Source organism: Cebus imitator, unplaced genomic scaffold, assembly GCF_001604975.1.
Source record: "Cebus imitator isolate Cc_AM_T3 unplaced genomic scaffold, Cebus_imitator-1.0 Scaffold254, whole genome shotgun sequence".
Classification (NCBI taxonomy): Eukaryota; Metazoa; Chordata; class Mammalia; order Primates; family Cebidae; genus Cebus; species Cebus imitator.
The window spans coordinates 721,508-733,335 of NW_016107569.1; the positions used below are offsets into that span (position 1 = coordinate 721,508).

The 11,828-nt window shown below is 43.3% G+C and overlaps 1 protein-coding gene across 5 annotated transcripts in view; it reads right to left on the bottom strand.

Moving 5' to 3' along the window:
* NUP214 (nucleoporin 214) overlaps window positions 1–11,828 on the bottom strand; it is a 101,997-nt gene that overhangs the window by 28,077 nt on the left and 62,092 nt on the right. For all 5 annotated transcript variants that reach the window (XM_037728044.1, XM_017499063.2, XM_017499061.2 and 2 more), the window contains exons 27-30: window positions 11,725–11,815; window positions 8,408–8,469; window positions 2,971–4,776; window positions 835–905 (exon numbers count right to left, since the gene is read on the bottom strand). In XM_037728044.1, the coding sequence (XP_037583972.1) occupies window positions 835–905; window positions 2,971–4,776; window positions 8,408–8,469; window positions 11,725–11,815 (2,030 nt within the window). The remainder of the gene's footprint in view (window positions 1–834; window positions 906–2,970; window positions 4,777–8,407; window positions 8,470–11,724; window positions 11,816–11,828) is intronic.

Genomic DNA, 11,828 nt, shown 5'->3' on the forward strand with positions numbered 1-11,828 from the left:
AAAAAAAAAAAAAAAAAGCTGGGTGTGGCATAAGCCTATAGTCCCACCTACTTGGGTGACTGAGGTGAGTGGATGACTTGAGCATGGGAGGCAGAGGTTGCAGGTGATACGCGCGCGCACACGCGCGTGCACACACACACACACACACACACACACACACACAGATACAGAAAACATTCGTAGATTAAGAAGTTAAAAAATGACAACGACAAACCCCAAAAAAGCTAAAGGGTGTATTTAGCCCACAAACTATAGTTTGTCAACCTTTGGCCTAACAGGCAGCGGACTGATAGAAATCAGGCAATGTGGCCAGGCGTGGTGGCTCATGCCTGTAATCCCAGTACCAGAGGATTGCTTGAGGCCAGGAGCTTGAGACCAGCCTGGCCAACACAGCGAGACCCTTTCTCTACAAAAATAAAAAATGAGCTGGGTGTTATGGCGTGTGCCTATAATCCTAGCTATTGGGGAGGCTGAGGTAGAAGGATTGCTTGAGCCCAGGAGTTTAAGGCTGCAGTGAGCTGTGATTGTGCTACTGTACTCCAGCCTGGGGCAATGGAGTGAGACCCTGTATCTAAAGAAAAAAGAAATCAGGCAATGTGCTTTCAAAGTACTTTCCCAGGGAGCTATGGAAGGTGGATCAAAATTCTAGTGATCCTCTCTAATCAGAGGCTGAGACTGCTGCATCTTCAAGGCAGCTGAAGGGAGTACAGCTTAAGAACCACACATGGCTATCTGATGAATGTCGACATACAACATGAACTGATTATATTACAGTGCAGAAAACTGGACTGGTTTGATAAATGTTGACATGAATGAAGACAAAAGCGTATTTACCTGGCCGAAGACTGTTCCACCAGTACTGGCTGCTTGACCAAACACAGAACCAGTATTACTAGATCCAAAACCTATAAAATATAAAGAAAACAAAAATTTGATTTGGATGAGTCTTTTACATTAAAGTTTATTTCTTTTTAAATGGCATTCAGGTGTGCTAAGATAGCCCACAATAAATCAACTTATGAATAAAATGTTTCCCCATCTAGGAAGTGGAGAAGATTCTGAGAAAATACTTTAAAAACCCCTTTTCATTGCTAACATTTTAAAATAGTTTAAGTTCGAAAGTCCTGAGGACTGAATCCATCTCTCCTACTAAACCCCGAAGTGGATGGCGGCTAAGAATAGCTTACTTTCAGCCATCAGAAATTCTAAGGGCTGACTTAATACTATGAATATTTCTACTCCTTGGTTTCTTTTGAATCTCAAACACCACATTCTTTCAGGTAGTTTATCTTTCTTCCAGATGGCATAACATGGTTGAAGTGCTGAGCTGAACAAAAGAGCTCCAGACAAGGAGTGAGAAGGCAGGAGTTCTATTCTCATTTCTTTTTCTTTTTTTTTGAGACAGAGTCTCACTCTACCACCCAGGCTGGAGTGCAGTAGCGTGATCTCAGCTCACTTCAACTTCTGCCTCCCAGGTTCAAGTGATTCTCCTGCGTCAGCCTCCCAGGTAGCTGGGATTACAGGTGCCTGCTACCACACCTGGCTAATTTTTGTATTTTGAGATGGGGTTTTACCATGTTGGCCAGGCTGGTCTCAAACTCCTGACCTCAAGTGATTGGCTCACCTAGGCCTCCCAAAGTGCTGGGATTAGAGGCGTAAACCACCACACCCGGCCTCTATTTTCATCTCTGTCACTGATTGGGTAGCTGAGCTTGGACAAGACTCAATTCCTCAACCAGGGCTGAAGTAGACAGCTCAGGTACCTTTCCACACAGTTACTAAATGAAAGAAAAAGATTCCTTCATGCGTTCTGAATCTGTTGAAATAGTATGACCATGCCTGTGCATGAGGTCTTCTCAAGTTCTGACTGCAGAACAAATGCCACAGTAGAGACAGGGACTGTGTTAAATGTCCTCCTCTCTTTTAAGACTCTCAGGGCCTTCTTGTTCCCCATTCTCTGGACCCAGTTGGCACATTTCCCATCATTCAGTGGTCCACTGGCCTCTTCACAGGGCATCAGGTGGGTCTCAAAACCGTGTCTGTCTTTGCGACACTGTGTCCTTATAGCTGAATTTAGTAATGAATATAACAAACATTTGTGGATGGAAGAAAGGAAAACATTTCCTTTCTAATAAATAATGAACCATTTTCAAGTTTTCATCGAATAATGAATTAGCAGTTACTAGTAATTCTGCCCACCACGAAATCAGTGATCCTTGCTTTTCTCCCAGAGTCTATTGCTGAAGAATTGCCTTTCATAAGGTAACTATCAGAAAGTAAATTTCAGGACAGATTTTAAAATTGCCTTGCTTATTGATAACTTTTGGAAGTAAAAGCAGCTGCTAAAATGGAAAATGCAATAGTGAAGAATTTCGCCGCCAAAAACGGTAAAGTGTAGTTTTTACAAAAAGTCACAACATTGAAAATAGGAAAAAACCCCAAATTAAATGTTAGTATCAGCCATTACAGTAAGAAAGATGGTATCAGAGGGGAAAGAAAACCCTGGCAGGGCGGTGGACTATGACGACCCTTGGACTCTCCTGCTGGTTCTACCAGCACTATCTGACATGAGCGCAGTCTCCTTGACATTTGACGGCTTTGGGCATAATGACCTCTAAAGTGCCTTCCAAATTTGAAATTTCCTATCTATCAGTCATTAAATTACTTGCCAGGACCTTAAACTAAAAATTCTTGTTTTTCCCCCATGAAACTGTCACTCTGGTAGCTAGCAGGTGACAAACTTGCTAAGAAGCAAAACTGGAGCTGCGTTAAGCTGTTAACAGATCCAGTCAATTAGGCCAAACAAGTTCCTGACACCGCATGTGCTCCACACCACCTTCCTTAACCTACAGATTATTTTTGGGTTCTAAGTCTTCCCTTTCTTTTAATTACAAAAGTAATATGGGTCTGCAGCTAATGTTTCAAATAGCAGACAGGGAAACAAAATAAAAATTTTCCACAAATTCTTACCTGAAGCTTGACAAAAGCTGAACCCAGAGGATGCCGCTGTTGTGGTGGCGGCTGAGGTACCACCAAATACAGAGCCTCCTTGGCCAAAGCCAGGACTCTGCCCAAAAGCAGGAGGGTTGCTTTGGCCAAACAGCCCCCCTCCTGTGTTGGTAGATGACTGTCCAAATGAAAAGGAACTGGAGCTACTGGTACTTGAGGAGGCACCAAAGACACTTCCACTGGTGGATGTGGGGGTAGAGGAAGCAGGCTGACCGAAGGCAGGCACAGAACTGAACCCAGGTTGACTGAAGGAAAAGCCACTTGCAGCGCTGCTCGCTGACTGCCCAAAGGCTGGGGCCTGCCCGAAGGCTGTCTGTCCAAAGACCCCTGGGGCTGAGGTGCCAAAAGCTGGACTGCTGAACCCTGAGCTGCTGACCTGAGGTGTGGCAGCCGCTGTGCTGGCTACACTTCCTGTCTGCTGCCCAAACAGGCTGGGTGCAGTGCTGGCTGCCACCTGCCCAAACATGGGCGTGGCAGAGGGGGCAGTGGCTGTGTTGTTGGTGAGCTGGCTGAAAGCTGAGCTAGAACTGGCAGCAGGGGGCTGAGCAAAGACCGATGAGCCAGAAGTGACAGTACCAAACACTGCTGCCTCTGCAGCTGGACCAGGAGCAACAATGGGTGTGGAGCTGGAGGCTGTGGGGGCACTTGATGTTTCGACAGCCACAGGGCCTGCACTTGAGATAGCAGCTGCTATGACAGCAGTCTGCCCAGGCATGGAAAAGGTGGAGGCAGGCGGTACTGACTCCGTCCTGACATCAGGGCCCCCGGTGGTGGTTGGAGTAGCCTCTGCAGAAGGTGCTACAAGACCGGTGCTAGATGCTGCAGTGCCAGAGTTGCTGACTGCAGGCTGGGCAAGAACAGGTTCTTTTTTAATAGAGTCGGAAGTTTGCAGAGGAGCCTGGGGAAGCTGGGCTGACTGTTGCTCCTCTAGAAGTGAGGCTGTTGATGCTGACACCTCACTGTCACTTGGCTTCTCAGGCAAAGCTGATACAGTGGCTTCTTCTGTGCTTCTGCCAGAGGACATAGGCAGGGAGGGAGTAGTTGCTGAACTCAGGAGGCTACTGAATGACAATGTGGGGAATGATGCCGGAAGGGGAGTGGCAGCTGTAGTTGACAGTGGGGCAGATGGGGGCACTGTGCTATTGGTTTGTTGGCTTCCAAATGAAAAACTAGTCTTGCCACCACTTAGAGATGTCCCACCAAAACTGATTACCCCAGAGGATCCTGCACTGGTGACTGGCAGATTGCTAAAAATGCCAGTTGAGGAAGTGCTCGTGCTTGTGCTGGTAGCTGCTGGTGGTGCTGTGGTGGCGGTTGCAGAGGAGGTCACAGGGGGCTCCGCGAGCTTCCCTAACACTGAGGGGCCAGTAAAATTAAACCCCGAGGGCATGCCTGACGTCTTGTTTGGCTGGGTACTAGTTAGGCTTGTGGATGAAGCCTTGTTGGTTGGCTTTGTAGAATCATCTGCTTGGCCAACCCGTAGTCCTGAAAAACTTCCCAGAGTCTCTCCAGCCAAAGAACTTGGAAACAGAAGCTCTCCCAACTTGGATGGTGGGGTTTCTGGTTTACTAGAGGTGGTGGAAAGAGCAATTCCAGAAGGTGCCACAGATCTATTACTAGATGGGGCAGGTTCTCCTGGGGTGGTGTTTGATGCTGATGTGATTCCTGAGGAAGGTGAGCTTTCAGGAATGGCTTCATAAGGTTTGCTTCCCCCACTAAATGAGAATGTGTCCAGCTGGCTTGACTCTTTAGTGGAGGGTGTTGCCCCTAGCAAGAAAAAGAAATTGGAAAATGGGTTGGATTTAGCAAAATATGATCCATTACATTTCCATTTATTGTGTTTCTAAGCCAAAGTTGTCTCTCCCCTCTACAGAGTCAGGGTGCCTTGTTCTCACAGCAGTTTTCTCTAAGGAGGTGGCATGAGTGCTTCTCCACACAAACATCAGCTCTGTCTGAGTCGTCTGAGGTGAAAAGGAACAAATACTCTTTTTTATTAAATTGCAACAAATACGGAATATCTAGAATATGTGAAATTAACATATCCCAAAGAGAGATAAAAGGCCTCTTCCCTTAATTTACCCTAATTGTGTGCTTTCCTTAATAACATCCTCAGCGCAGCACTAGCCTGTGGACCTCCTGATAGACAAAGGATTTGATTCAAAATGGAAGTTCTTCCTTCATTTTATGTGCAAATAAAGTGTTGGTCCATAAAAAATAATTTTAACTTACAATTAATGGCTACTTACTAGTGCTCTACTACATCAGCTATTTGACAGAGGCAGTATGGTCTGCTGGTCAAGGACATGGACTCTGGAGCTATGGAGTCTGCTACTTGCTGGCTGTGTGAATCTGGAAAGGCTGCTTTATCTCTCTGGGCCTCAATTCCTCCATTTGGAAAATCTAGATAATTATAGTACTACCCTCATAGAGCTGTTACAAAGATTGTATGAAATATGGGTAAAGCACCCACAATGCCTGGTCAAACAACAGTGGTTAATAAAAGAGTAACAAAATTTATAAACCAAAATTAGCCTACTACAAGTGTCTCCTGAAATTTTGAACTGCATATTGCTTTATTTATTCATTTAGAGACAGGGTCTTGCTCTGCCACCCAGGCTGGAGTGCAGTGGCGTGATGAGTTCACTACAGCTTGATCTCTCGGGTTTGAGTGATCCTCTCACCTTAGCCTCCCAAGTAGCTAGAATATAGATAGGTGCGCACCACCAAACCTACCTATAATTTTACAGCATTTTGTTGAGACTGGGTGTCCCTATACAGCCCAGGCTGGTCTTGATCTCCTGAGCTCAAGTGATCCTACTGCCTTGGTCTTCCAAAGCGCTGAGCCGCTACGCCTGGCCAATATTGTTTTAAGGCGTCTGCCTATCACAAACTGCTGGGAACTCTGCAACACCCCTACTATCTATAATTTCCTGAAAGATCCCTTTGTATCACCTGTATTTGTACTTAGTTGTTCACGGTTTTTGGATTGTGGTCTATTCTCTTTTTAATGAAAATGTTTATGTAAAATTATGATTTTATTCCTATTACGAATTTTGACAATTATTTGGTTCCTCTCCGATCTTTTTATAACACTTGGTTCTTTTTCCTCTAGAAAGTGAGAATGGAAGGGAGGCGGGCCTTGAAGGTTCTTCTACATAGAAGTAGGCAAAAATTAAAAAAAAGTTTTAGGCCGGGCGCGGTGGCTCACGCCTGTAATCCCAGCACTTTGGGAGGCCGAGGCGGGTGGATCACGGGGTCAAGAGATCGAGACCATCCTGGTCAACATGGTGAAACCCCGTCTCTACTAAAAAAATACAAAAAATTAGCTGGGCATGGTGGCGCGTACCTGTAATCCCAGCTACTCAGGAGGCTGAGGCAGGAGAATTGCCTGAACCCAGGAGGCGGAGGTTGCGGTGAGCCGAGATCGCGCCATTGCACTCCAGCCTGGGTAACAAGAGCGAGACTCCGTCTCAAAAAAAAAAAAAAAAAAAAAAGTTTTAAGAATGACTGTTCGAGAGAGAAAGAAATGAAATTAGTAACCCATTAAGTGCCAAACTCAGACCAGGTTTAGGAGTGCTCTTATGCTTTTAGCTCCCTGGCCCACTTTGAGAGGTTAGGAGTTCCCCTTTCCACTAAGAAAACTGCCACTTGGGTAGGCACATACAAAACACTCAAAGAATATTTGTTGAGTGACTAAATGAAAGATGGTCACTATTTTATTTATAATAGGGAAAATCTGAAAATAACCTAAATGTCCAATATTTTAATTATGGCGTATCTACAAAATAGAATTATGAAGCCATTTAAATGATAATTATTCAAGGTTTTAAATAATACTGGAAAATTTATAAGAGACTGTATTAAACGGAAAAAAAAAAAAAGTAAAAGACAAAACCCCTAGAAGGAAATACAGAAGAATGGCAATAGTTATTACCAAGGGGTGTGATGTGATTCTAAACTCCTGTATTCTTTTAAATATTTCCGTATTTTCCTCAATAAAAACACATTTTTAAAATAAATGCTTTCTTTTTAAAATAAAAGACTTGGGCCAGGCATGGTGGCTCATGCCTGTAATCCCAGCACTTTGGGAGGTCAAGGTGGGCAGATCACAAGGTCAGGAGTTCAAGACCAGCTTGGCCAACATGGTGAAACCCTGTCTCTAGTAAAAATACAAAAAACAAAAAACAAAAAAACACCTGGGTAGTGGCATGAGCCTGTAATCCCAGCAACTCAGGAGGTGAGGCAGGAGAACTGCTTGAACTTGGGAGTCAGAGGTTGCAGTGAACTAAGATTGTGCCACTGCACTCCAGCCTGGGCAACAGATCAAGACTCTATCTTGGAAAAACAAAAATAAAAACAAAATAAAAGACTGGGATGGGTGCGGTGGCTCACGCCTGTAATCCCAACAATTTGGGAGGCCGAGGCAGGCGAATCACTTGAGGTCAGGAGTTCGAGACCAACCCCTGCCCAAGTTCGAGACTAACCCCTGCCCAACATGGTGAAACCCCATGTCTACTAAAAATACAAAATTAGCTGGGCATGGTGGTGGGCACCTGTAATCCCAGCTACTCAGGAGGCTGACGCAGGAGAATTGCTGGAACCCAGGAGGTGGAGGTTGCAGTGAGCCGAGATCGTGCCATTATACTCCAGCCTGGGTGGCAAGAGTAAGACTCCATCTCTAAGTGAATGAAATAAGATAAAATAAAATAAAATACTTAATTGTAAATGGATAACTGGAAGGCACTTAACAAATAGATCTGGTTTTTTTTATAGGTCTTCAAATTCTTTTAAATATTAAAAACATGCTATTGATGGATTTTTAACAACATGCATGGGATGAGTGTGTTTGCTGGTATGTCATCAAGGAAAAAAACGAGTTTGGTCTTTCATTTCTACAGCCTGTCTGTTACTATGCCTATCTTGCCCTACAGAATCACCCTAAAAATTGATGAAATTTTAAATTACAAATGAAAAAGATGGAGAAATTTTATTTCATATGTTAACATTTAAATGTTAAAGCACAGCCCTGATTTTCCAGAAGCAAACCCTTTCCTTGTCCTTAATTATGAAAATAGAAATCCTTTGCATCAGTTTCTTAAATTCAGCATATTTCTCTCTCTCTCTCTTTTTTTCCCAATGGATGAGCGCTTTCTATGTTGTCCAGACTGGTCTTGAAAGAGTAGCCTCTCCTCCTTAAGTGCCAGGACAACAGTCAGTGCCTGAGCCACCGTGGCTCCCACATTCAGTATATTTCTGATGTACAGTCTCAACACTGAGGTTACTGCAGATACTGTAAGTAAGACTCAGGAGCAAGTCAAATGATAACATCTGGGCAAAAATAACCTGTAGTTGTTGAGGGAAAACACATGAGTAATGCTACTCAACACAGAGTCTGTACCTTGTGCAGCAGTGAAACTAGAAGACGGTGTTGGTGTGATTATCCCAAAATTAAAGCCAGTCCTAACAAGAGAAATTAAAAAGGAACAAATCAAGGCATAATACTGTCCTCTTAATATTCCATTTTATAATTCATTCATACAAACCACCCTCAGGAATTTACAATCTAGAAGATAAACAGAGTCAAAGCACCTGTCTCAGAAGCAGTAAAGCTACTCTACAATCTCTAAGCAGACAGAAGCAGTTTGTGGATGAGACACGACGGGGATAGAGGTTGAGGGCCTGTTGGGGGATGGCTGGGGTTCCTGTAGCAGAAGTTTGACTGGGGACTTCTTGCAAATGAGCAAAGCTACAGCAGTAGAGGCACAGGAGGAATGTGCACGTGGGAATGAGGGCTGGAGCAGATGGTCTGTCAAGTGAGGGGACAGAAGGAAGATCTGGCGAGACAGAAGCACTGGACTAGGGAGAGCCTCTTAGGACCCGCACCAAGACCAACGAGCATGTTGGAGAGCCCCATCCTGCTAGGGAAAACAATGAATAGAATGAAATAGAAGCCTTATCTCTGTCATTTTGACATAACTGAGTTTTAGGGCTGGGAAAATTTAGTTCAAAAACTTTCTAACTCCTTTCACCATCTTCTCTTCTTCTGTACATTTTCTTTACACTGTAAGTGAAGACACCATAGCTAAGGAAGAAAATTCCACACAAGTGTGAATCAGAATAGATTATTCACTGTGATAAAAACTCAGCCAGGCATGGTGGCTCACATCTGTAATCCCAGCATTTTGAGAGGCTGAGGCGGGTGAATTCCTTGAGCCCAGGAGTTTGAGATCGGCCTGGGCAACATGGTGAAACCCTGTTTCTACAAAAACCAAACCCAAAAAATAAGCAAAAACAACAACAAAACCCCAAAACCAAAACCCAAAAATTAAAAAACAAAAATCAGCCAGGTGTGGTGGTGTACACCTGTAGTCCCAGTTATTTGAGAGGCTAAGACAAGAGGATCACTCAGCTCTGGAGGTAGAGGTTATAGTAAGCCATGATTGCACCATTGCGCCTTTTTTTCTTTTTCTTTTTTTTTTTTTTGAGCCAGAGTCTTGCTCTGTCTCACACACGCACACACTTCAAATCAGATTTTAAACTAGTTTTAAAATATAAGGACCCAAGCACATCAAAAATAGTAAATAATGTAATAACAGCCACTTTTGACCATCACATTAAAAATAAAAACATAACCTTTCTTGGTGAAGAAATTTTATCTAATAAGGGTCAAGCCACTGATTCAATGACCCCAAGTTTTCCAAGTTATTTTATAAATGGGAAGAGGGGCAGGCGCAGTGGCTCATGCCTACAATCCCAGCACTTTGGGAGGCTGAGGCGGGTGGATCACTTGAGGCCAGGAGTTCAAGATCAGCCTGGCCAAGATGACAAAACCCCATCTCTATTAAAATACAAAAATTAGTCGGGTGTGGTGGTACACACCTGTAATCCCAGCTACTTGGGAGGCTGGGGCATGAGAATTGCTTGAACCTGGGAGGCAAAGATTGCAGTGAGCCAAGACCTCACTACTGCACTCCAACCTGGGTGACAGAATGAAACTCTGCTGCAAAGGAAAAAAAAAGGGTGGTGGTGGTGGGGGAAGAAGAATATCATTTCACAGAAGTAAAGATTATTAGCCATCTTTAAGGATGCAATAATTCTTGGCACTGACCTACTCTTTAAAATTTGCTCCAAATTACCTTTGGGAAGTATAAAACATAATGATTTATAATAAAGAAAAAATATATATTATTACTTTCCCCCTCAAATAATATTCTAATATCCTCTTTTCTCCTAACATGTTAGGCTGAAGGACATTCAAAAAATACATTAAAATCAGGAAAAAGAGACTGTGGCTAGTATGATTCCAGTTACAAAAGCAACTGAAGAACTTAAGAGGCTTTTCTAATGGAACTGAATGCACAATGCTTCAACAGCAAAAAAATCTTTTGACACGTTTTGATCTCAGTTCCACAGAGTCTAACCCCATCAATGCAGGGAAGAGAATGCTTCAGCAGCTCACACAGGTTTCAACATGAGTGCCCATAGCACAGAGAACAGGCACCTTAACAAGGGCTCATCTTGAAATGAGGTTTAAAAGATTCTTTCATTTTTAAGAACAACTCAGCTTTACAAGTACAGTCATCACTTTTTTTTAAAAAAAGAAACGGAAACAGATTCTTCTACATCTATATAAAACCTCAAATTTCAAATGGCTATTATCTTTCATTACATTCTCTAAGAAGTTTAGTATATTGTACTCTCAATGCAGTAAGCCTATTTTATTTTATTTTTTATATTTGGAGACAGGGTTTTATTCTGTTGCCCAGGCTGGAGTGCGATGGCGTCATCATAGCTCATAGTAACCTCAAACTCCTGGGCTCAAGGGATCCTACGACCTCAGCCTCCCAAGTGGCTGGGACTACAGAAGTAAACCACCGCATTTGGTTAATTTTTAAATTTTTTTTGTAGAGACGAGGTCTCGCTATGTTTCCCAGGCCAGTCTCCAACTCCTTGGCCTCAAGTAATTCCCCCAACCTTGGCCTCCCCAAGCTCTAGGATTATAGGCATGAGCCAAACATGTTCCATGTTTGTCCAGCAAAGCCAATTTGAATGTCACATCTGGCCCCCAAAACGGTGTCAGAATGGAAATATCTCAGTGTGACAAACTAGATGAACTATAGAATTTAACAGACTCATGACCTAAAGAAAATGAGGCTTAGGCAAAAAAAACAAAACAGATACACAAATATGTAATAAATATGTATTGACTTGAAATGCAAAGGGAAAACCGATTTATATGAGAACATTAAACTACTGCCATTACCATCAGATGTAATACTGCTGAGGTAAGAACTCTGGTTCATACACATTTAATAAGTATATAAATATATCTACAAATTTTTTTTTTTTTTTTTTGAGACAGAGTCTTACTCTGTCACCAGGCTGGAGTATAGTGGCACGATCTTGGCTCACTGTAATCTCTGCCTCCTGGGTTGAAATGATTCTCCTGCCTCAGCCTCCTGAGTAGCTGGGACTAGAGGTTCACACCACGAGGCCCAGCAAATTCTTGCATTTTTTAGTAGAGATGAGGGTTCACCATGTTGGCCAGGATGGTCTCGATCTCTTGACCTTATGATCCGCCCACCTTGGCCTCCCAAAGTGCTGGAATTACAGGTGTGAGCCACCATGACTGGCCAAATATATCTACAATTGTAAGGGGAATTTGGGGAAGCTAATTGCTAGTAATATGCCACAAAACTTAAGTTCATTACTGACCCTGACGGAGAAAATGAGAAAGGCTTGCTGAACTGCCCAGAAGCAGATGGTGTCGAAGTCACGGTTGTTTCTGTCTTGGTTGTCCCTGGCCCTGAAATTACGGA